The following is a 26,913-nucleotide window of genomic DNA, read 5'->3' on the forward strand; positions in this document are numbered from 1 at the left end:
CACATAGGATTCTCTATGATCATCATCATATATATGTTATGATGAATTGAAAATGGGGGACCCTGATGTAAACAAGACGAAAGTCTTTCTCTGGTCTGCATCCCCTTAACAATTGTATGTATTGAGCTGTACTGTACCCATTCTGCAATCTGTTAATAAAGTTTTCAATCAATGATATGACCGGTAGACTAGTGTCTGCTGAACCCCAGCAGAAAGAAAACATCTCTCGGGCAAAGAACAAGAGATGACCCCTGAGATCTGGAAGAATAGTGGGTGAGGTTTATTGAGGCCACATTCCAAGGAGCAGGTGATGACACAGTAGAATCTCCACAAACGTCTGAAACTCTACACTGGGTGTAGCCTCTTATAGCTTGTAGGAGATAAAATGGTCTGATTATTTGCATGGTTGCCTCTGCCATCTGTGTGTGAATAAAGCTCAGCTAAAGACTCACCTGTTTTCATTGGCATTTTGACGCTTGGTAAGACGTACATCCCCGGTCGTGACGTGATTGTTTTAATGTATTGCAGCTTTTGATTTAGATTATTTTATTACTGCATATTTTGTATTTTTAATATTTCTCTGTTTTTACATTGTAAAGCACTTTGGTTGGTTTTAAATGTGCTATATAAATAAAGTTGACCTTGAATGTGTGAGTGAATGGGTGAAATTTGAGGAACAAATTGTAAAGCGCTATATAAATGCAGCCATTTACCATTTACAAGGACAGGTGATTCAACGGGCCATAAAATACATAAGAGTACTACTGGGTAATAGTGCTAATCAGATGTATGTACAGAGTTGTAGTATTAACATGTACAGTGATACAGGTATGAAGACACTATGGTAGTAAGTCATACTGGCCAGCGGCATAACTAGTAAGAGTAGGTCGGGGATATGTACAGATAGATATATTATCAAATATATTATATTATTATATATTATTAAAATATATACAGTAAATATAAATATGTATACGTATACAGATTTGTTTGTCTGTTCACAGCAGGGGTTCTCAAACTTTTTTATACGACCCCATTTATTTAGAATTTTGTTTTGGCGACCCCACACTTAATGTATCACGTAATTTCAACATTTGTTGAACTTGATCATGCATATTTGTTAGAACATTTTATTACAAACGAGGCATATTTAGCCAAAATATGTTGCAAATTCTTTTTTTTTTGGTCGCGACCTGTAGTTTGAGAACCGCTGATCTAGAGTGACGTAAAAGTCTCATGAAGGTCGCATGACTATCTGATTCAGGACCACATACCCAGATCAGAATCGAAAAGACCAGATTCCATGTGATTTATGCCTTTCACACGGTTCAGATCCGAGTCACATAATATGAGCAAAGCAAAACCAGATTTGGGCAACTTTCAGTCTGCAGTCTGAATGCAGCCAAAGATTCAGGGATCAGAAGACAGGGGGAGTCAGGTCTGACCTTTGTCAGAAAAGAAAAAAGAAGTGCGCACACACACACCATTATTCACCCGCTTTAACATTCTTTCCACAAAGACCAAAGCGACTCCAATTAAAATACACATCAGCAGGAAACAAAATGAGACAAGACAAATAAAATCAACCACTTGACACATATATACTCAGTGTAAAATATTTATATATCAGAGTAATGTTTTAAATAATATGACAACAAAACTGGAAAGGTTAGACATTTAAAAGACGGTACATGTAAAGAAAGAGGAACAGGCCTGCTAGATCACCAGCTGCACAGAGAGCTATCAGTATGTACAATGGAAAATAGTGAGAGACTGCCATCTAGTGGATGGATTCAGATAACATTAGGACAAGACATTGTGCAGGAAAGTAGTGGCGAGTGGCAAAATGACCTGATCCCAAAGATGCGTGTGTGAGGGAAGGGGGGGGGGGGGGGGTACAGATGATGGGGTGTGTGGGAGGACAAATGAAGGGGACCAACGTAAGAGAAGAAAAGGAGAAAGGAAAATATTTGAGAAGTCTAAGTCTAGAATAATAAGAGGATGAGTTTTCTCCTTTTCTCCCCCGATTTAGTCGTTATGCCAATCCTACCCTGGTGTAGATTACACCCTCCCCAGACCGACAGTAGGGTAGACGACCACATGCCTCCTCAGATACACGTGGAGTCGCCAGCGGCTTCTTTTCACCCGACAGCGAGGAGTTTCACTGGGAGAGCGTAACGTAGGGCTGGGCGATATGGCCAAAAATGATATCATATCACTCGATATCGCTAATTATCGATATTGTTATAAGTATTAAAAAAAAAAACAGATGTATGTTTATTTTGCAGCAATTCTTTGTCGTTGCCGCCATCTTTAGGGTTACATCCCCTCACACTCCAGTTCTCAGGCTGCAGCTGATTTGAAAGCGAAAGTAAACCAGCTTCTCTGCTGGCTGTGGCTCCAGGAGAGTTGAATAGTTCTGGCTCTGCTAGTTTCTTTTCTATCTTTTGGCGCTTTTTTGGTGGACAAACAACCGCACATGTGCACCATGACTGGAGACTTATCTCTGCTAGCACACATAGCCTACTGTGTACAGACAGTTTCAAACTGTATTTGAAATTAGAAAGCAAACAAAATAAAGGCAATTTTTTTCAATATCAATTATTAAAATATATCACGATAATTATCGTTATCGTTTTATCGCTCAGCCCTAGCGTAATGTGTGCAGAGATTCACGCTATCCCGCCCAGATCCCCTCCCTACTGAACAGGCACCCAGACCGACCAGTAGGAGTCGCTGTTGTAGCGACCAGGACGCATCTATTCTTTTACCAACCAGTTCCGCGTTCTGATTGGCCACTGACATACGCTAGTTCTGCCCCCCCGCCCTACGCCAGTTCTGCACGCCCAACTCCGCGGTAAACAGCCGTTTCCGCCTATGACTTTATGTGCGCTAAAGTGCTGTAAGAAATGGGATAGACGTATTTGTCTCCTTGTTCGATTTTGATATCGTGCTTTAGCACAGCCAAAGCAGAAGGAGGCGTGTGGCCAATCACAAATAACCCCATCAATGTGTCTATGGCCTTTTGTCCAACATCTCTATAGCGAAATGGCATCTGCAACATGGAGATTATGATTGTGCCAATTCTCAATGCGAACTTGCAATGGGAAATGAGCGATGTGTGGGTCTTTGCCCCTGTAAAACAAATCAAAATCAACTTAACAATAAAAAAAAAAACAGATTTTTTACACATTGGTTCAAACATGATCACGGAAGGGCGACAACCCTAACATGTCATGTTGTGTCACAACAGAATGAGTAGGTGAGTGTTAGGCCTACAGAAAGTGTAATCTATTGATTGACTTGCAGGACCTAGTCAATTCGGTAGAAGAGTCTGGTGGGCGAGATTATGCATGACCAGCCTGTGATGTAAAGAGCATATTACCTACAAATAGAATGCTCATGCGGTTTTTAGGCTATTCTTATGCCATGCTCACTCCGGCGTTAGAAGGTAGCCTAATAACTGGCATGTTTAGGTAGCCTAATAACTGGCATGTTTAGGTAGCCTAATAACTGGCATGTTTAGGTAGCCTAATAACTGGCATGTTTAGGTAGCCTAATAACTGGCATGTTTAGGTAGCCTAATAACTGGCATGTTTAGGTAGCCTAATAACTGGCATGTTTAGGTAGCCCAATAACTGCATGTTTCGCCACTAGTCATCCGTCGTCTGATGTGGCTGCCGTTCTTATGGAACTCCACTCCACAAGAGCTCGATATTGAATGGCTACCCGTCACTGCAAGATCGCGCAATAATGAGGTCGTGTTTTGAAAATGTATGTTGCATTGATGGAATCACGTTAATATAGAGAGATGAAACCAATACGTTATTTCGATTGATTTGGATAATGCAGGCGCAAGCAGGCTGCAGGATATGAATTGGATAATGCAGGCGCGAGCAGGCTGCAGGCTGTTAGTAGAGTTGGGCGTGCAGAACTGGCGTAGGGCGGGGGGGGCAGAACTAGCGTACGTCAGTGGCCAATCAGATCGCAGAACTGGGTTGGTAAAAGAATAGACGCGACCAGGACTCGTACCCCACTGGCTTCCCGCCCACGAACGCAGCCTATTGTGTTCGTCGGGATGACTGACCAAGCTGGAGGTCGTCGACACCGGTTCTCTGCAGTGGTTGGCGAGTGCTTATACCGCTACACTACCCAGATGCCCGACCCATTCTCTTATTATTATTCTAGGGAGAAGTAACTGAGAGGGGAGGTAGAGGAGAGACGAGAGGAGGTAGAGGAGAGAGGTCATCCATCAGATGACAGGGCTAGCCTCGAGGAACGTGAGCCACTCCGTCAGACTCATGCTGTCCTTGTGAGGCTAGAGAGAGAGAAAGAGAAAACTGGTTAGGCCCTTTTCACAGCAGCCATGTTGACTCGTCATAGATGGGTAAACAAGGTGTAGCCAAATATGTAGAATAATTAACTAATAATCGAACTACTCTAAAGAAGTTAAACTAATTCCCTACTACACTAGTATTTTTTATTTATTGAGACATTAGGCAGGCTGAGAGGGAGACAGAGTAGGGGAGACACAGGCGAGAAGGTTCTTTATTGAGACAGTAAGAAGGCTGAGAAGGAGACAGTAGGGGAGACACAGGCGAGAAGGTTCTTTATTGAGACAGTAGGGAGGCTGAGAGGGAGACAGAGTAGAGGAGACACAGGAGAGAATGTTCTTTATCGAGACAGTAGGAAGGCTGAGAGGGAGACAGAGTAGTATCTCCGTATTAGTGATATGAATCTCTCAGAACGAGAGACAGTCTTTAAACACCTGCTCACGAAGCGCAACCGGATACTGATCACTGCTTACTAGCAATTACTGTCACCTCAGGAAATCTATTTGTGGTGGGTCCATCTGATATTGGTGGTGAACCGCCACAAATGTGCACTTACATACAAGCATGTGCATACTTGTTTTTATCATGGATATTTTTTTTAAATTATTATAAATAGAGCTTTTCCCAACTTGAAATTCTAAATGGGCTCCAGTTTATTTCCAGCTGCAATGTTTGTTAATGCAGTCGCTGACAGGAAATAACCCACTCTATAACTACGTAGAAAGTTGGACAACGTTCCACTGTCAAAAATGTACATTTAGTCATTTAGCTGACGACTTACAAGTTCTGTACGACAAGTCATCAGGAAGGGCACAACTCTATCAGCTGAGTAACAATGTTCATCAAAGTGTTGAGTGCTACAGTGTAGGTTAGTTTATTAGGACAAGTGCATGACAGTAAGGTTAGATTTTTACATTTCATTTTTTTTTTAATAACAAACATCTCTGCCCAAACAAGTAAATGAACAGTCACTACCTTTACTCATTATTTCTCCTTAACATATTAAATCAAATTATATTATTGTCCATCCCTCATTTCTTAGTGTCTTTTTATAAATAAGAACCGAAAACCAGTTGAAAAAGTTTAATTATTTAATTTCACGGCATCCATGTAGCCTCGTTTATTCACCGTGTCCACAGACATTGCAAAATGAAATTAAAGGATACAATTAACTTTTAAATGCTGTTTTTTAAGCATATTCTTGGCCTGCTTGCCAGCTAGAGCATCACACGCGAAGAAATGAGGAAAATCAGTTGGAGCGCGTGAGACAGTGACTCGTCAGATTTGATTAACACTTTCAGTGCCACGGACGACATCTCATTTTATTAGCCCCCCCCCCCCCCCCCCCACTGACAAATATCGTTTTATTAGCGATCTGAAATCATATTTCATCAACAAAGTCTCCCGTTGGTACAGCAGCCCCTACAGGAGCTCAGAATGGAAAAAAGCACCCCCCATCGTCTATCCCTGTGTAACTGCAGGTCAGTCGCTTAGACTGACCTGGGATCTGTAGGGGCGGAGCCAGCTGGTTCCTTGTGCTGGCAAGAAGTCTGATCAACATGGAAGTCATCACGGGACGGGAATCAGCCTGGAATATATATTTACAGCAGCCAATACTCAATCAATAAGCGTGATCGATATTTGGAATGGCGATCAGGAATTGGAATGATCTTTTTGGAGAACATCTGATCTGAGGTAAGGAATCTATTTTACCAGTCTTGGGAGAATCAGAGTTGTATTCGCTGAGATCTCAGCGTTTGCCCTATGTGTGATGCGTCTCTGTGTGCGCGATCGCTGATGAGGAAATAAGATAATCGATTTTTCAGATCGCCTCTATAGCGTGCATACGTACACATATACTATCGATAATCTAGCGTTTATTTGAAAACTATTCATAAATAGGCCGAAAAATGACAGTTTGTGTATTCTAGAATATTCCAGTAAATGTCATTTATCATGGAATCTTTATATTTTCCTTGAAAATGAGGACTTTTCAAAATGCTATAAAACGAAAATGAACCGATAAAAAACAATCCGCTTCGACAATGTTGACTGGAAAACGAGTCATTGATAAGCGACGGGCAGATTAGACACAGCCATAATTTAAAACATAGATTAGGCGTTTTTAACACTAACATTGAAGTGGATGGTGGGCATTAAACGGGATACATCTAGGTTAAGCAAGGGCTCTGAAAGTGTTAAAACAGAACAAAAAAAATATTTCTTGATTTCAGAACAATTTTATCATGGATGAACAAAACATTCAATGCGAATGGTTGATTTGAATTTCAATGACTTTAAGCACATTGTTAAAAAAATTGATCGTTTAACACTTCTGAGTGCCAGCCACAAGAAATCTTGTTAGTTCATGCCATGTGTTGAGTGCCAAGAACGAGAAATCTCGTTATTTAATAGTTATTTTTTTTATTATCGATTTCACCACATACATGAGTGCATGCTTACCAACTGTCCGTCTGCAACACTACTATCACCAACATCTAAGAAGGGAGATCCCCCCTTGAATGGCCCTTCTAAGGTTTCTCTCCTCCACACCGCCTGTGGAGCTTTTTTCCCTATCGTTAGGTTTTAGTGAGTTTTTCCTTACCTTCGCGTGGGGTATGTCTGGGAGTGCTTGCATTCTTTCATTTATTTGCATTCATCTAAAAAATGTTTGGACCCTATTGTGTTCTTGTTCTGTTCTTGACTTATTGTTATGTTGTCTTCTTGACTTGTTTAAAGAAGACCTGTTGTGAAGGATCAGATTAAACCGAATATATATATTTATTTATGGATATATATTTAATAGTATTTGTATATCGTTTGATATCCCTTGTATATTCGTTGTACATATACACTGAATATCCCTTTAGTCTACTAACAGCCCATAATAGTTTCATTCTCTCATTGGACAAGAACTTGGCGCCAGCAGCCAAGCCCCTTGGTTCAAGTTCAATCGTGCCGACGAACATGTCGTTGCTAGCCCGGTTCCGCGTAGGAATACGTCTGGCGAAATACGAATGGTACTATTTGTTCACAGCGCATATATATATGGCGCAAGTAAAGTAGAACTTTCTTTTAGTCCCTTAGCCCTTAGTTCTTTACCCTCCAACCTAGTGGCAAGACGTTAAGCCTCACCCACGATACACGTGTGGTGCAGTATGGTCAACTTGGCCTCAGAATGGCATTGAGACATTGTGTGGATTAATAGCTGAATTGTCATAGTTTGGCACTATACTGTCGAGTGGGACGTATTTCTATTAAGTTAATAATAGTCTATTATGTATGGTGCATCGTTCGGTTAGAGTTATACAGTGAGTAGTACCTAGAGCTGCCGCGATAACCGCATTACCGCGGTATCGCTGTTGCATCACGCTCACCGCAGAGTTAGGTTGAATACCGCGTCACCGCTGTTTTTTATCATAATAATAAAGTTGGCTTGCGGCTCTGCAGATATACCCTACTCGGTTCCAAGCGACCCTATTGGTCCAGCCTGGCTCTGCGGCTCTGCAGATACCCCCTACTCGACGCGTCACACTTTGTAGCCTCTGAACGAAAACAGAACGCCGCGCCGCCATCTTTACTGCCTCGCTAAGGATGCATTTCATTCAGGATTTGTTTGCGACAGAACCAAGTGCAATAAACAAAAAGGAATGGATTCACTGTGTATTCTACCTTATTTATTGATGAAACAAAACCGACATCAACCCAATTTACCACCGAGCGGAGAGTTTAGTGTCACAACAAGATCGCTGATGTGTTAAGTTTGTTGTTGTTAATACTAACGTCAGCCGATATGTACACGAGAGGTAACGTTAAACCCGGGTTTGCTTGGTAGAATACACAATGAGAGGTAACGTTAGCTTTGGCAGAATAGACGCAACGAGAGTCTGGTTAATGTTGTTATTGATTGATTGATTGAAACTGTGTTAAACTCTGGCTTGCTGCAAGCCCTCGGACATCTATGCCCACGGAGCTTTCAGTGTACACAAGCGGCGCCGCCTGCGTCCCCACACGGAGACAAACGGAGTAGTATCTGGCTGCAGTGGAAAAGGAACGAAGTACCAGGTGCCTAAAGCGGGTCGAGTCGAGTAGGTACTATGCAGTGGAAAAGCGCCATTAGACTAGAGGCAGGCTATAAGAGTAGACTACTAAAAAAAAAAAAATGCATTCAAACTTTTTTTTTTTTTGTGCGCACTGTGCGGTAATACCGCGGCGGTAGAAAATATTTCGCAAATTCGTGCGGTAAGGAAAATATCAATACCGCGGCAGCTCTAGTAGTACCCCCATCGTTTCCTCGCGTTATCTAGAGTCTTAACCAGGCTGGGCAGACCACGTGTGGTGCTTTCATCCGAGGAGTTCTGGGCTAGGACGAGTGGACCTGCACATTGGATTACCTTACCCGGACGACGGCGAGCCCTACACGGCTTGGATTATCTACTTGCTTTGGGTGCTTTGATTTATGCCATGGATAACAGCCAACACTGGTGAGTGTTGGAACTACCCCCCGAGAGGAGTCCAGGTGAGACGGCGCTCTACCCCGAGTGAGGTCGCCTCACGTCTCTTCGTTGTGGACCGGCAGCTACAGTCTACAAGAGGGCCCAACTGTATTCATCTGTGGACCAAGGTTCTGTGGGCACCGTGTTCAGCACTCTGAATTCTCCCAAGAAATCGTTGGCCAGATGGGATATCGCCGGCGGCTCTCCTAACCCCCCCCCCCCTACTGACTTACAACCAGCAGGACCCCCCTTTAGTATATCCAGCTATAATCATTAAGTACCATCGCTATAGTTCCCTAAAGAACCAGGTTGTATACTTGCTTCCTGCGTAACCAGAGATTGGACATTCAATGTTGATTTGCCTACGAATACTCATTTGCCTTACAAGTGCATTCAAATCATGAATGTCATTAAGTGAACGTTGTATATACCCTTTGCTATATATTAAATATTCGACTTATACATTTGTGTGGACTTGGTTTCATGGTGGGAAAGTGTTCATCATATCTATATCATGTACTGTGTGGCCAGTAGTTAAAGTACATAAAGCGGTAGTGGTTTAATGATACCATACTTATCAATACAGTCAGGGAATTGTACCCCTCAGTTACACTATCGATAATCTAGCGTTTATTTGAAAACGATTCATAAATAGGCCGAAAAATGACAGTGTTTTGTGTATTCCTGTAAAGCGTGATTCCTGCAGAATCTTTTTTCTTTTCCTTCTGGAAGTTTAAAAAAAAAACGAGCGTTTTTCTAAATGGTATCAAACAGAAATTAACCGATTAAAAAACAATCCGTTTCGACAATGTTGACTGCAAACAAGTCATTGATAAGCGACGGGCGTATTAGACACATAATTTAAGATAAGTTTATGCGTTTGCAAATGTGATCACCCTCCCATCGACTACAGCTCTGGCGCTCAAGCGCTATTTCTGGCGCCCCCTGCTGGCACTCAAAGTGTTAAGGAATTCCAGGCCTGGACTTTGTTTTGTAAAAAATCAAGCACTTCAAGGACCTTGTGCGAACCCTGAGACATGGTTCATTTTTGGTTATTAATGATACTTTGTATAACACCCAGTTTAAACTAATTTGGTCGCCAATGTCCCGATTTGGTACAAAGTTGCCCTCTTGGGCAGAGCTGTTTCAGAGGCTGTGACGTACAGGTGTAGAGGGGAGAGCTCTGCGTGGGAGTGTGGAAATGACCTGGGACTAAAGCTGTTTATCAGATAAACTCAATCAATAAATCAATCAATCAAATCCCTGTCCCATCACACACAGTGTTACCTGTAGCAGAGCCACGTCCACAGGCTGGGAGTCCTTGCGGATGGTGAGGAGCTTAGCCTGCCCTGTGACAGGATAGCCTTCCTCCACAGACAGGAAACACACCACATCGGCCGACTTCAAATACAACAGCAACCTCTGGGTGGGACGCCAGTCTATGGCAAACCTGGAGAGAGAGAGAGGTAGAGGGAAGAGAGGAGAGATAGCGATAAGAGAGGTATATATATAGAGGGAGAAGGAGAAAGAGAGACACTGTACGTTGGAGGCAGAGGTGCTACACTGAGGTTAAAAAACCATTGAATGTTTTATTGTAATGTAAAAACATAGCTGATGTTTTAGTCTAGTACAGATAATAGAGGAAGCCTCAGAATTATCAATTTCATGGTCATTATCTTCACGAGCATATCGCTCATCAATGACGCTGCTCTTTGTGTGTGTATATTGTATAATGTTTGTGTGTACTGTATATATATATGTATGCATGTGTGTATTGTATAGGTTGTGTGTGTGTAGACAGTGTGTGTTTTACCTAGAGTGCATACTCTGTATTTCTGCCAGCATCTCTCCCTGACTGGTGTAACGGTGCATCACCTCCACCAGGGCGGCGCTCAACTCAGACGGACGACCATCAAAACACTCTTCAGTCATACCCGTTGTACCCTGGTTTACCTAGAGAGAAAAAAAGGGGGGCTCCATTGAAATCCATAGATTTCAGTGACCAGCAGAATTCTAGAATCATGAACTCTATAGATTTCATTGACCAGTAGAATTCTCAGTTCTAAATCACACCAGTCGCTGTGCTCAAAATATCTGAAAGGATTAACCAAGGATGGTCAGTGCGATTGCTCACCTCAGATGGTTAAACAGGGGTCGTAGGGATTTATTTACCTGCAGCCGGAAGCGGTCGTGCTCATTCCAGGTGGTTGACAGCTGCAGTGGCTTCAGTTGGTTGGAGGAGGCGCTTTCACAGAGACGGGGGCGGGGCCTCAGCTCAATGGACATATCTGAAGACAGCAGCTTGCACTGCATCACTTCCTGTGTGGCAGACGCATGGCCCTGTAGCCTGGTGGGAAGGATGTCACAAGACTGGTTAATGACAGATACACACACACACAGACACACACCGTGTAAGCATTAGGGGTGGGGGGGGGGGTTAGGGTTAGGGTTAGGGTGAATCTATACATAGTAGTATCGCGATACTTTGCGTGGCGATACTGTATCGATACAGGGACGCAGAGTATCGATATTTAATTATTCATTTTTTTTTTAATGTATAAGGAAGTTGCATTGTTCATTTCAATACCTGTAATAGTACAGTAGTCCACACACACATGTGCATTCAGTTAAGTTGGAATATGACTAATACAAACAGTTCAGTTTGTAAGGTACATGCAACACAGATTACAGTGTTTACATCTGTCTGCTTGAGAAAATACCATGTTCTGCAATAAAAATGATTGAAGTGAGATGAACAGACTGAACTTTATTTTATTAGAAACATGGACAGTTTTACTTTGCAGTTGAAAAAAGGTAATAAATGAAATTTGATCGTATCGTGACGCAAGTATCGCGATAGTATCATATCGTGAGGTCTCTGGCGATTCCCACCCCTAGTAAGCATTCAGTCACTCACTCATCTTTGAGGAGCTGCCAGTTGCCTAGGTGACCAAGGACTGCTTCAGACTTGACCATCAGCTGGGTCAGCTGGCCCTCACACACATGCAATGCATTTTGGGCCTTCTGCAGGGACTTCTCCAGCTGCTCACTCTTTTCTTTCTGTGGAGGAGGAGAGGATAGGAGGAGAGGAGAGGGGAAAGGAGAGAAGAGAAGAACCAAGAGTTTGTTGATGTGATCTCATACATGAGTGTGTTGAGTTCCATATCTTCCAACATATATATATTATATATATATTAGGGGTGTAACGATGCATTGATTCTAATGTGACGATTCTTGAAAATGTTAGAATGTTGTGTATTGTTTTTATTGACCTATAGTCCATTCATGCTGAGTGAATCAGTTCCCCCAGCCACATTTGTGTATTCAAAATTTTTTGGAGAATAAACTGATATTGAATCGTGGTCAAATGAAGAGATTTCATGATGCATTGAATCATTGAGTCAAGAATCGTAATCGAGGACTTCCGGTATGAGAGCGGAAGGGTAGCACGCATGCGGTGAGGCTCCTGGTCAAAAGAGTGAAAAACGGAGAAATAAAGACCCGAAAAGTGATTAAAAATGAAGATGCAAACGAGAAGGAAGGAGGAGAAAACAATTATGAAGGAAAGAGAAATCGAGGACTCACAGGAAGAGGAGAGTTCGATGGAGCAGAACCCCCGAGGAGAGACCGAGAAGGGGCAGGCGGAGGAAGGGGGAGTTTCGGCTGAGACGGACAAGGGAATGCCAGGATGGGCCGTGCTCATGCAGGCCGGGATATTGGCGACCATAAAATTGAACTCTGACACGATGCAGGCAACCATAAAACTTAACTCGGACACGATAAGAAATTATATTGGGAAGTTACGGGAGGAATTGAGGAAGGAACAGGAGGACTTCAGAGGTGAAATGAATACAGAACTCAAAAGGGTGGATGAGAAGATGGCGGAACAGGACAGAAACGTAACAGAGGTACAGACTAGAACGGCGCAAACGGAGGAATGGAACACAGAGATACACGAGGTGTTAACGTGTGCGATTCAAAAACAAGAACAGATGGAGACAAAGATATCAGACATGGAGGAGAGGTCACGGAGAAATAACATCAGAATATGGGGATTGAGTCGAAGGGGAATCGGTGACCCAATATGTGGAAAAGCTTATCAAGGAACAACTGGAGGAGACGGGACTGGAAAAAATGGAGATACAGAGGGCCCACAGGGCGTTGGCTCCAAGACCGAAACCGGACAGACCTCCGAGGGCGGTGATTATTAACTTTCTGAGATTTGAGATTAAGGAATTGATACTCAGAACCGCGTGGACCAAGAAGATAGAAATCGAGGGGAAAAGACTGTCGTTTGATCACGATTACTCGACAGCGGTAGCAATAACACGCAGGTCCTACGCGGGACTGTAGAGAATTCTGAAAGAAAACGGAATGAAATTCCAATCACCCATGACCTCGCTAAGGATTCACTGGAAGGAAGGGACGGTGACGTACGCAACGGCGCGGCGGAGGAGATGAGGCGACGGGGGATGCAGATGGCGGAGGACGGAGAAGGAAGGGGACAGGAGGGCCAGACGCTGAGCCTGCGGCAGAGATTGGAGAAAGCACGCAGATGGACCAGAGTAGGAGATCGAAACCCGGGAGAGGAGGTAGGAGAGAGGAGAAGGCCGAGGTGAGACGTGACAGACCGAAGGCGGAGACGGACGAGGAGGCCAGAGACGGAGAAGGAGGGGAGAGGAGGCGGGAGGAGACAAACGGATGAGTACACGCACAAGAGATTGAAAAAACTATCCAAATAGAGACAAAATATAGAAACTGAAATAACATATACATAAACACACATTCCCAGGTAGAGGCAGGATATAGGAACGAACATAACGTATACATGGACACATAATACACATGCTGATGGAGGAAATAAATGGAAATATAATTAGGTATGATAGACGGAACACAGAACATATTGAAACAAATACATAGACACACGCTGCGAGTAACACAGTTGGAAGGGATTAAGGGGATAAATGGACATCACATGAAAATAGAGGGGAGGAAAAGAAAGTAAGAAGGGGTACACAGAAGACACCACACACGGGTTTGGGAGGAAGGAGGGACATTGGAACATATGAGCCACATTGAGAGGGACCTAGGAAATGGGGGTCTTTGATCAGAATGAAGGACAGAGCGCTTTTGACCAGGAGCTCGACAGCAATAAAAACAGTAAGAAGGCTGGACAAATATGACGAGCGGTTGGGGGTAAAGGTTTCAAACCACCAAGCCGTCAGGAGGAGGCCTCTCACTAGGAGAGCAATTTGCAATTACTCCTCACCCACCAGCAGGGGACAGGGGGGGGGGGACAGGGACCCCCCCGAACGCCTTGGGAGCACTTTATGTAAAGTTTATGTTTTTTATTTATGTTAATCATTATATGTATTCGGTGAAGAGAGCGGAGGCTACAACCGGAGCAGGGAATGAATGTGACATGGGGGGGACTGACAGACGAAAGAAGAAGAAAGATGACAATGGTTAAAGGTATAAAAATGATATCGTTAAACGTTAATGGAATGAATAATGCGATAAAGAGGGGCAAAGTGATGTTGAAATGTAAAAAAAGTGAGATGGAAGTGATTTTTCTGCAGGAGACACATTTGGTAGCACAGGATCATGAGAAACTGAAGAGATTTGGATATGAAAATGCATACTATAGTTCCTTTAAACGGAACCTGAGGAGAGGAGTAATCATGTTAATCAAAAACAGTCAAATTTGAATTGATCAAGGAAGTAAGAGACAAGGAGGGAAGGTTTGTTCTGGTGAAGGGAAAAATGGAGGGTCAAATGATTACGTTAGTGAATGTTTATGCACCCCCAGAGAGTGAGAGGGATTTATATGAGACAATTTTTTATATGATAGTGATGGAACTAGAAGGGATATTGATATGCGCGGGAGATTTTAATGTAGTACTGAATCACGACCTAGACACCACGAGTACTAGAAAAGGACGGGCACCAATCAGTAGATATATGAATATTCAGATGACGGAAATGGGAATTACAGATGTTTGGAGGGGGATGCACGCCATGGACAGGGAATACACACATTACTCACACCCGCACGTGACATATGCGAGAATAGACTACTTTTTGATGACGACGGGGGACAGTTACAGGGTACGGGAGAGCAGAATAGGAGTAGCGGACATATCGGATCACAGTGCCATATATCTGACAGTAGATCTAGAAGGGAGACGGAGGAACACGATCTGGAGACTAAATGTAGGAATATTAAATAACAAGGGGGTGGTGAGTCAGATCAAGGAGGAGATAGCCAGGTATAAGGAAGAAAATGACAACGGGGCGGTAGATCCGAACATTCTATGGGACACACTGAAGGTGGTGATAAGGGGGAAATTGATGGAGAAGACAGCAATGCTGAAGAAGGCCAGAACGGAGACATATCACAATCTGATAGGGAAGCTGAAGAAGCTAGAGGGGAGACACCAGATATCAAAAGAACAGGAAACGCTCGGAGAAATCAAAGAAGTAAAGGCCAGGATAAATAGGGAATTATTGATGGAAATAGAAAAGAAAGCGAGGTTCATGAAACAAACGTACTATGAAGGGGGACCAAAAGCGACCAGACTGTTGGCTAGGAGAATTAGGACGCAACAGAAGTTGAACACAATACGGGATACAAAGACTAATGAAATATTGAGAGACCCAGCTGAAATAGAGAGGGCATTTAGAGAATACTATGAGAAACTATACACACAGCCAAAAGCAGCGGGAGAAGAGGAAATAGAAGCATATCTGGAGAAGCTAGAGTTACCATCGATAGGGAAAGAACAGAATGAAGAATTAAATAAAATAATTACGGAACGAGAACTGGAAGAGGCAATTAGTAGAGCTAAAAACAACAAATCTCCGGGGAGCGACGGATTCCCATCGGAATTCTACAAGACATTTAGAACGGAATTAGCACCCATGTTAGGGGCGGCGTTCAGACACACGATGGAAGAGGGCAAAATGCCCCCCTCGTGGAAGGAAGCCATAATCACCACGATACCGAAGGAAGGGATAGAGAATTATGTAGTAGTTTCAGACCTGTGTCCACACTCAACGTGGATTACAAGCTGTATACATCGATAATATCAAAGAGATTTGAGACGTTTATGCCAGACATTATAGATGAAGATCAAACTGGATTTATTAAAGGGAGAACGACACAGGACAACGTGAGAAAGACATTACACATAGTAGAGGAGATACAAAAACAAGGTGGTAGTGCGGTACTGATTAGCCTAGATGCAGAAAAAGCATTAGACAGTGTGAGCTGGACATTTTTATATAAAACATTGATGAGGTTCGGACTGAACGGGAGGGCGATGAAGATGATCAAGGCGCTATATCAAGAACCGACAGCGAGGGTTAAGGTGAATGGCAGCCTGACGGATAGAATCAGATTAGAGAGGGCTACCAGACAGGGATGTTGTCTCTCACCAACGCTCTTCGCCGTTTTCATAGAACCACTGGCACAACTGATCAGACAGACCGAGGACATTAAGGGAGTAAGGATAAAGGGAACGGAATATAAACTAGGCCTATTTGCGGACGACGTGATAGTATACATGAGGCAACCAGACAAGAGCTTCCCGGCACTGATGGATCTACTGAAGGAATATGGCCACTACTCAGGATACAAACTAAACGTGACAAAGACACAGACCTTAGCATGGAACTATACCCCAACGACGGAAATTAGGGAACAGTACGGGATAAGATGGGACATGGACAAGATTAAATACTTAGGGGTGAACATCACGAGAGGGGTGGGGAAACTGTTTGAGGCGAACTATACACAGATAAATCAGAACATCAAGAGAGACTTAGAGAGATGGACAGTAATGCCCTTGGACTTCAATTCAAGAATAGAGGTCATTAAAATGAACATACTGTCAAGGTTACTGTACCTATTCCAGTCACTACCGATACAAATACCACAGAATCAATTCAGGGAGTGGGACAGACTGATATCGAGGTTCATATGGGCGGGGAGAAGACCACGGGGTCAGATATAAAACACTACAACTACCAAAGGAAGAGGGAGGGATGGCAGTACCCAGCCTACAAGATTATTACTATGCAGCACAACTGAGAGCAGTGACGTGCTGGTGTAACGACAGATATGAGGCAAGATGGAAAGACATTGAAAAAGAAGGGGAGGGATACAAGGTACAAGCTCTGGTGGGAGATAGGCAACTATTCAAAGAAAAAGAGGGACTATTAGATCCAATCACCAAATGCACCTTGACCATATGGAACAGAGTAGTAAAAACACACAAATTGGAGAAGCAGTCAGGGGTTCTGAGATGGGTAGCACATGACAAGAGATTCAAACCAGGGAGGTTAGACCATGGATTCAGAAGGTGGGAGAGGGGGGGGCAACAGCGATATGCAAAATGATAAAGTGGGAAATGCAGACACTACAAAAATTAAAGGAGAAATTTGGACTAGAAAACAGGGACCACTTCAGATATCTACAGGTTAGAGACTACTACAACAAAGAAATAAGGGGGGCCAAAGACGAAGAACAGAATGGAATAATCAAGATGATAGTATGGGCATACGAAGGGGGGCAAGGAAGAGTAATATCAGCAATATACCGGGCTATAATGAACAGCAAGGGACACACGACCGATTACATAAGGGAGAAATGGGAGAGAGAACTAGAGATAGAAATAACAGGGAAGGAATGGGGGAACATATGCGAGGTGCAACATTCAACAACAGGATCGAGGATATGGAAAGAGTTTGGATGGAAAAACATAATCAGATTCTTTATAACCCCAGAGCTGAAGGGAAAATATGCACCAACACAAAGAGCATGCTGGAGGATGTGTGGGAAGGAGGGGGCAAATTACACGCACATATTCTGGGGATGTCAGAAGCTGAAGGGGTATTGGGAGGAGATAGGGGAGGCAATGATCAGAATATTAGGATACGGGTTACCACAAACAGGACTGGTGCTTTACTTAGGAGACCTGACACACGAGGGAATACAAGGGGAGGGACAAATATTTAATAAAGATAATGTTGATAGCGGCCAGAAAAGCAATAACAAGACTGTGGTACAAAGAAGACCCACCGACAATAGCACAATGGGTAGGAATAGTGGAAGAGATACAGGATATGGAGAGGATAACACACATGCTGAGGTTACAGGAAGAGAAATTTGGAGAAAGATGGGGAAAGTGGGAGGATTACAAGGGGAACGAAAACGACATCACAGAGGAGGGACCAAATGCAACACAAGAGGGTGAAGGGTAAAGGAGGAAAGAGGTTCAAGGAGGGTCTCTGATAGAGCCATATGGAATCCGCGATCACGGAATCGAGCAATAAAAATGGAATCCACTATAAAATTTTTTTTTTTTTTTTTTTTTTATGTTGTGGGACTTGTACAGCACTTTGTTCAACTTTGTCAGTGCTGTAAAGTTTAAACCTTTTAAAATCTTAGACAAACAAAACACTTTGCTTTCATGAAATATTGTAAGCCGTCATTTGAGGCTTTATAAAAGCAGCACAATGAACACAAATCTGTCAGTGCCGAGTCCGACCTTATCTTAAATAACAAACAGCATTGCTTGTTGTAGTTAACAAAGAGAGGCAGAGTTGATTTTGCAAAAATATATATATATTTTTTTAATAATCAAATTTTATTTTCATATTCGAATCCCATGCCCATCGAACGAAGCTTCGAAGCTTCAAAGTATTTAAGACAGCCCTATTAAATGGACTGTTATATCTTATTAAATTGTGGACATTTATTCATTCCCACTTATTAGACACTATTTCTGATGGTAAAATGAGCGTACAAAGCAAAATACAGAATTCTGAAATATTAAAATGGAAAAAACGGAATTTGGGAAAAAATAAAATGGAATTTGGAAAAAAATAAAACGGATTTCATATGGCTCTAGTCTCTGAACCCATGTCACACACCTTTGCTTTAGTTAGTTTTTTCTATTTTTATTTCTGTTGGGTATGACAATTGTTTTATGTACTTTATTATTTAGGTCTGTTTAACAGTGTTGTTTTATGATGTGTTTAGTTTTAATTTCATGAATGTACCCATATATGTATGTCGTTATGTTATGGATGTCAATATAAATGTTATGTTGTATGTCCATAAATGTTGAATACAAATTTAAGTTAAAAAAAAAAAGAATCGCAATCGAATTAAATCGTTGCGAGGTCGCATCGTTACACCCCTAATATATATTTTAGACACCGAACACACTTTATATTTATTGGTAAAGAATTTGCACTACAACTCATACCTCATCACACCTTACTGTAAATTGTACCTCATCCCATTTCTGCATTGTACTGTATATTGTAACTCAGTTACTTTTCTACTCTGCATTGTATATTGTATATATGTACATTGAACACTTTTGTCTACGTACTGACTTCTATTTTATACGTATCTATTTTTATCTAGCACAATCTCTGGAGCAAAACAGAAAGAAGCATTTTTATATAAAAGTACTCTGTATTTTTGTATGACAACTAATAAAAGAAACTTGAACTATATATATATATAAATATCTTCTACAGGTCCTGGACCAGCGTTTTGAATGTGTGAAGTTGGCGTGTGTGTGCATTTCTCCTACCGTATTCTGCAGTTTGTGGACGAGCTGAGTGAGGGTGTGTCGTTTGGTTTTTATCTGCTCGATGCGACTCTGCAGTGTATTGACTAGAGTCTCCATCACCTCCGTGCTCTGCCTGGTCTGCTCCTTCAGAGCCTTCCACCTGCTACAAGCCTTGCCATCTACACACACACACACTTACTTCTTTACATGGTAAAGCACATGGACCCATGAAGTCACTTTGTGGATAAAAACAACAATACCCATAATCGATAAATAAATACAACACAGAAAAATAATGTGTGTTCATTACCAGGGTTGTGAGGGCAGGATTGAATCAGAAGTTGAATCACTTTATATTTATTGGTAAAGAGATTTGCACTACAACTCATACCTCATTGCACATTACCTCATCCCATTTCTGCATTGTACTGTATATTGTAACTCAGTTACTCATTTGTTCTACTCTGTATTGTATATTGAACACTTTTGTTGACTTGTTTACGTACTTTTGACTTTCTATTTTATACGCATCTATTTTTATCTAGCACACTCTCAGGAGCAAAACAGGAAAAGGCATTTCATATAAAAGTATTCTGTATTTTTGTATGACAACTAAGTCATAGTTGTGGTGTGCGTGTGTGTGTATGCATGTATTACCAGGGTTGTGAGTGCAGGATTGAGTCAGTAGTTGTTGTGGGGTGTGCGTGTGTGTGTTAAGAGGGTTGTGAGTGCAGGATGGAGTCAGTAGTTGTTGTGGTGTGTGTGTGTGTTAAGAGGGTTGTGAGTGCAGGATGGAGTCAGTAGTTGTTGTGGTGTGTGTGTGTGTTAAGAGGGTTGTGAGTGCAGGATGGAGTCAGTAGTTGTTGTGGTGTGTGTGTGTGTTAAGAGGGTTGTGAGTGCAGGATGGAGTCAGTAGTTCTTGTGGTGTGTATGTATTAAGAGGGTTGTGAGTGCAGGATGGAGTCAGTAGTTCTTGTGGTGTGTATGTATTAAGAGGGTTGTGAGTGCAGGATGGAGTCAGTAGTTCTTGTGGTGTGTATGTATTAAGAGGGTTGTGAGTGCAGGATGGAGTCAGTAGTTCTTGTGGTGTGTGTGTGTGTGTATTACCAGGGTTGCGAGTGCAGGATGGAGTCAGTAGTTGTTGTGGAGCCTCCAGACCTTCTAACAGACTTATCATAGCATCCAGAACAGACAGCTGACGGTACTCCACCTTCTGGATATGACGCTTGTCCTACACACACACACTTAGTTATGTACATATCAATATACATATAAATCACTATATAAAACCTAATTCAGTTTGGAAGACTGGGTGGCTGCCGTCATCCTACAACTATAGACGGTGAGCGTTGTCATAGAAATGTTAAAAACATTTCTTCCCTCATAACCAGTAACCACTGGGAGATTAATTGTATTTTAAGAAGTAGTGTTGTCTCAGACTCCAGTCCTTCATACCAGCGGCCATCAGGCTCCACAACAGTGGGCAGGGACTGCTGCCAGACATCCAACTACAACTAGGAACGAACCTAAAAAAGGAGAATAACACTACCTTATGTATACTGCACCCGAGCACCGTATGTGAATACTGTATATTTCAGTGAGTTAGTTAGTTAATTAATTATATTGACTTGTTGTTTACACCGCTTGTTTTTACTACCTGTACCTCCCCTCACCCATGCTGCCATGATGCCTGAATTTCCCCAAGGGGACCAATAAAGGAATATCTTATATTCAATGAGAACGTTGGGGCAGTGAACCGTCCAATTATTATTTCTAGCATCCAAATGTTGGCATGTTCTACTGTATCTGTATGTGGCTGGAGTTTGTCTACTCTACTACTAGATACAGTACTTCAGACAGAGATTGTTATTAGCCAGAGAGAGACAAACAAGAGACACACAAACAGTAAGAAAGAGAGACCGACATACAGAGATATGGGCCATTCTGGCGGTGAGAGAGAGCGAGAGAGAGAGAGAGACATACTATGAGGTAGGGACCCATTCTGGCAGCCTCCACACGTTCCGTCCTGTCGGTCTCGCCATACACGTCGAGAGCTGGGTTGCATTTCTCCAACGCCCTTACAAACAAAACAACACCCGTTACATACATACACATTACAGCGACATTTAAAGTTACACCCGGCAGGACGGGTAGGGCTGAACATACATTTAGATAACTAGCTTCTGCTATGCCTATCATCAGATGTTGCGGCTAACAACTCCATCCAAGAGGAATCATCTGACGTTCGCAAGCCAAAGAAACAATAATCAGCACCAAAAATAGAAAACACGGTACGTCATATATTATCACATTACAATATTTGATGTATGAAATTGAAAATAGCTAACGTTTAAAGAGACTTACGCTTGAACCGCAGCCATTTTGACTCGGGTCCTCCTGGTTCTCCTTCTGTTTTCAAATATAGGCGGTATGACGTGCATTCTGATTGGACGGTTCGTGGCGACGTGCCGTATGCGTCAAGGCATAAAACCAATGACGCCCTCTGCTGGCCGTTTGGCCAAATCACAGATAATGACATCTTGTGAAAAACATTTACATCTCTAAACATTGTTCACGTAGTTACGCGGAAGAGCTGTTTTTGCAAGGTTGATAATATGATATATGTATTCCCCCCGTAGATGATGATTTTTTTTAATGAATTTTGAGATTGTGGTGATGCAATGCCCGGTGCATTTTGTTCTCATACACACACAGACACCCTCCTGCTTCGTTCGGTCGGTCCTCGTAAAGTTGGACATTTCTGAGTTTACCACCATGAAGTTGCATTCGAACGGCCGACCAAATGGTAAATAAATACCAGTGGTAAACGCGGGCAGCTTCCATGATACCCGAGTTTACGAGTTGTGACGTTTCGCTGACCCTTCACCTTCAATGTGAATGAGAATGTGAATCCCTACCCACATTCAAAACCGCTCTTAAAGAGCACCTACGGGAGGCTGCAATTCGAAATTGGCCACCGTAAAATGCCCAAACCCCCACCACCTCCTAATAGACAGTCTACTCCCCACCGCATGTATATATTCTCTCCCCGCCGTATGTATATTTCTCTCCCACCCACCCACCCCCTCAAAAAGTACAGTCTCCTCCCCACCGTATGTATATTTCTTTCCCACCCCCTCCTAATGTACAGTCCCCTCCCCATCATATCTATGGGTAACAGTGCTGTTTATTTGAATACCGTTTATGTCACAAATGTATCAGACATCAGTACTAAATACCTGTATGTCCCTATGCCATAATTGTCATGTATGTTGTGTATGTCATAAATGTTGATATGTTCACAGCTCCGGCGTTGTCACCAGCTTGGCTGGCCGTTCACACTAATACAATTGGCAGTATTAGAGGGTGGGAAAGCTGGCGGGGTGGGTCCGGGTTGTTGTAAACAGCGACTCCTACAGTTCGGTCGGGGCGCCTGCTCAGCGCGGATAGGATCTAAGGTGGGTAGTGTGATCCTTCCACACGTTACACCCTCTCAGTGAGAGTCCGCGCTGCCAGGTGAAAAGAAGCGGTTGATTGGCTAGACGTGTGTCAGAGGAAGCACGTGATAGCCTCCACTCTCCCAGACCGACTGTGGGGGGTAAATGCGCAGCGACCAGGAAGGGGATTGGGAATTGGCATAACGACTAACATTGGGATGGGAGAAAATCGGAGGAAAAAGGAGGGGGAAAAAGATTAAAAAAAAATTAAAATTAAAAATGTCGATATGAATTGAAAATGGGGGACCCTGATATAAACAAGACAAACGTCTTTCTCTGGTCTGCATCCCCTTAACAATTGTGTGTATTGAGCCGTACTGTATTGTACCCATTCTGCATCAGTCAGGCAGCCATGTCCCGCCTCAAAATGGTCCAGCATTCTGCAGCTAGGTTCCTTACCGGCACCAGAAAGAACCCACCTCACCCCTGCCCACTTTGACAACCTAGGATGGCTTAGAGTAGACGACAGAGTACAGCAACTTGCAATGGGTCTGGTCTACAAGATACCTAAAATGTATATACTCTCTTTTTAGACTATTTTTGTACTTATAAACAGTACTGTATATTTGTAGATCTGGTATGTCATAAATGTCTAGATGTAACAGTACTGTCTATCTGTATGTCATGTATGTCATATTTGTTATGATGAATTTATGCAAATGACATGTCGTCAGCTTGTGACTGTCAACATAGGGGCCCCCCAGGGCTGTGTTCTGAGTCCCCTCCTCTACTCCCTGTACACACATGACTGTGTGGCTCAGCGGAACAACAACACAATCATCAAATTTGCTGACGACACAGTAGTGGTGGGCCTGATCTCTGCAAACGACGAGAGGGCCTACCTGGAAGAGGTCAAGGTCCTGGCGGGATGGTGCCAGGAGAACAGCCTCTCACTGAACGTCAGCAAAACAAAGGAGATGATTGTGGACTTTAGGAGGTCGGGGGTCAGGGACTACAGCCCCCTCAGCATCGACGGGGCACCGGTTGAGAGAGTGAACAGTTTTAAGTACCTCGGAGCCCACATATCCGAGGACCTGACATGGACCACACACATTGACAGTGTTGTGAAGAAGGCACGACAACGCCTCTACTTCCTCAGGCGCCTAAGGAAGTTCCAAGTCAGTCAGAAGATCCTTAAGAACTTCTACTCATGTACAATAGAGAGCATCCTGACTGGCAATATCACCTCCTGGTTTGGGAATAGCACAGCACAAGACCGAAGCAGACTACAGAGAGTGGCACGTTCAGCTGAACGCACAATTGGAGGGGGGCTTCCCACTCTCCAGAACATTTACAAGCGGTGCAGGGGTAAGGCTAAGATAATTATTAAGGACTCCAGCCACCCAAACAACTGCCTCTTTGAACTGCTGCGGTCAGGCAAGCGATACCGGAGTCTCATGGCAAGCACAGAAAGACTCAGAAGAAGCTTCTATCCCCAGGCCATCAGGTTGCTCAACGAACAATAACACTATGCAACAACCATCAAATGCACTCACAACACACACTCACTTTAAACAAACAACACACTGCAGCACCCACTCTCCACACTTTAGAACACCTAAACACACTTTATATTTATTGGTAAAGGATTTGCACTACAACCCATACCTCAGTACACCTTACTGTAAATTGTACCTAAATTGTACCTCATCCCATTTCTGCTTTGCACTATATAGTATTCTATATTAGTATATTGCATAGTATATTGTATATTGTATGGTAACTCAGTTACACTATTCTGCATCGAACATTGTACATATGTATATACTGAAAACTGTGTCTACGTATGTGACTTCTATTTTCACATGCTATACTATTTTATTTTATTTCATACTTATCTTGTCTAGCACAGTCTGGAGCGTAACAGAAAGAAGCATTTTGTATAAAAGTATTCTGTACTTCTGTATGACAACTATTAAAGAAACTTGAAACTTGTTCCTGTTTGCGGACGACTCAGCCCTGCTGGTCTCTGACAAGAACAAGTTACAGGTTGAAAAAACCCTCAGCTCGGAACTAGGCAAAATCTGTATAATATACAGATTTTGCCTAGTTCCGAGCTGAGGGTTTTTTCAACCTGGCTCGCGGATAACAAACTATCATTACACATGGGCAAAACAGAGTCCATTCTCTTTGGTTCAAATAACAAACTCAGCAAGACCGACGGCTTCTCAGTTACCTACCTGGGTTCCATCCTAGAGGCTAATCTTTCCTGTGACAAAATGGCATCCAATGTAATAAAAAAAAGTCAACCAACGAACTCAATTCTTGTACCGGATCTCCTCTCTGGTAAACAAGAATACCCTGAAGACTCTGGCAGGAGCACTCATTCAAGGGTACTACGACTATGCTTGCACCTCATGGTACCAAAGCACTTAAAGTTGTGCATGACTGGGCAGTATGTAATAGACTTGTCCTTAATATCTCCAAGACTAAATGTATTGTGCTGGGAACAAGGCACAGGTTATCTACAAATCCAAAGCTTAATTTAAACTTGTGTAATTCGGCAGTTCAACAAGTTGAAAGTACTAAACTCCTTGGAGTGATGCTGGATTGCACTCTGTCTTGGTCTCAGCATATTAATTATATTGTTTTAAAAATGGGAAGAGCAATTGGTATTTCCAGGAAATGTGCTTCTTTTGTTGCCCGTCCCCTTTTATGTCTGATAGTGCAAAGTTTAGTTTTATGTCATCTTGACTATTGCTCTGCGATGTGGTCATCTGCTGCCAGTGGTGACCTCAGGAAGCTCCAGGTGGTCCAGAACAGGGCAGCACGGTTGGTACTGGGCTGCTCACTAAGGTCTAATGTGAGCCGGATGCATGCCCGCCTCTCTTGGCTTAACGTTGAAAATAGATTGTCTTTTAATATACTTGTGCTGTTCAAGTTGGTCATGAGCAGTAAAACTCCTGTTTTTATACATAATCAGATTGTTTTTAGTAATACTGTGCACGAGCATTACACTAGAGTTTCCAGTAGTGGGCAGCTTGAATTGCCAGGTCCTAGAACCAGCGCTTTGGGGAGATCTTTTATTTTTAGAGCATTAACTCTGTGGAATGGCCTGCCTCGGAACCTCTGCTGCATTTACAGTAGATTCACTTTTAAAAAGAATCTTAAATTGTTTTTAAATTGTTTTTAACACTGTAAAGTAATTTTTTGTTTTTGTTTTACACTAATGTAATTTTAGCTATATTAATTGTTACAGTAGGTTCATTATGCATTGTGTGTACTGACTTTTAATAATTTAGTTTTTTGCAATAGTGATTGTTTTTGTATGTTTTTTTGTGTGTGGACCCCAGGAAGACTAGCTGGTTGCAAACCTCAAAGGCTCTAAAAACTAAATTACAAACATCTCAAAACAAACTGGTCAGACTACTGCTTGACCTTACTCCTAGAACCCACCTCACCCCTGCCCACTTTGACAACCTAGGATGGCTTAGAGTAGACGACAGAGTACAGCAACTTGCAATGGGCCTGGTCTACAAGATACACTACACGACCAAGGTACCCATGTACATGTCAAAATACTTCCCAAAGGTCAGTGAATACCACGATCACAACACCAGAGGGAGCTCCACAAATCATGTTAAACCCAGATTCGGCTCAAACAAGGGACTAAACACATTTTGCAATTATGCCACATCAATGTGGAACGCCCTACCTAAAGCTGTAAAGGAATGTGAATCACTACCCACTTTCAAAACCACTCTCAAAGAACACCTACGGGAGACTGCAATTCGAAACTGGCCCCTGTAAATGTCATAACCAGTAAATTACCTAGTATGGTTTTGTCAATATTCCAATGTACAGTTTTGCTTGTTTGTACAGTGTTCCCCCCCCCCAACCCCCTCCAATGTACAGTAAATTACCTAGTATGGTTGTCAATATTCCAATGTACAGTTTTGCTTGTACAGTTATACAGTGTTCCCCCCCCCCCAACCCCTCCTACCCAACCTCCTCCAATGTACAGTTTTTACGTCAAATGTATATACTCTCTTTT

General features: G+C 42.7%; 1 protein-coding gene across 1 annotated transcript; it reads right to left on the bottom strand.

Annotated features, from left to right (window-relative positions):
- Nucleotides 1–1,602: 1,602 nt before the first annotated feature.
- LOC311241118 (uncharacterized protein) lies at nt 1,603–21,823 on the bottom strand. Its single transcript, XM_084329820.1, has 9 exons — nt 21,787–21,823; nt 21,406–21,499; nt 20,530–20,653; nt 19,444–19,601; nt 11,748–11,890; nt 11,003–11,177; nt 10,644–10,783; nt 10,118–10,280; nt 1,603–4,318 (listed from the first exon to the last, which is right to left on the bottom strand). Exons 1-9 carry the CDS (start codon nt 21,801–21,803, stop codon nt 4,253–4,255), a joined length of 1,080 nt encoding a protein of 359 aa, XP_084185946.1. The 5' UTR covers nt 21,804–21,823; the 3' UTR covers nt 1,603–4,252.
- Between the last annotated feature and the right edge of the window lie 5,090 nt (nt 21,824–26,913).

This window comes from Notolepis coatsorum (genome assembly GCF_963971535.1).
Source record: "Notolepis coatsorum genome assembly, chromosome: 14".
Taxonomy (NCBI): domain Eukaryota; kingdom Metazoa; phylum Chordata; class Actinopteri; order Aulopiformes; family Paralepididae; genus Notolepis; species Notolepis coatsorum.

Bases quoted from the DNA above. Each gene is read 5' to 3' on its own strand.
- LOC311241118 (XM_084329820.1), bottom strand. The intron at 11,891-19,443 runs GTAGGAGAAATG...CCTCCTCCACAG, and splicing joins TCCACAAACTGCAGAATACG to AAAGAAAAGAGTGAGCAGCT. The intron at 4,319-10,117 runs GTAACACTGTGT...CTCTCTCTCTAG, and splicing joins TGGACGTGGCTCTGCTACAG to CCTCACAAGGACAGCATGAG.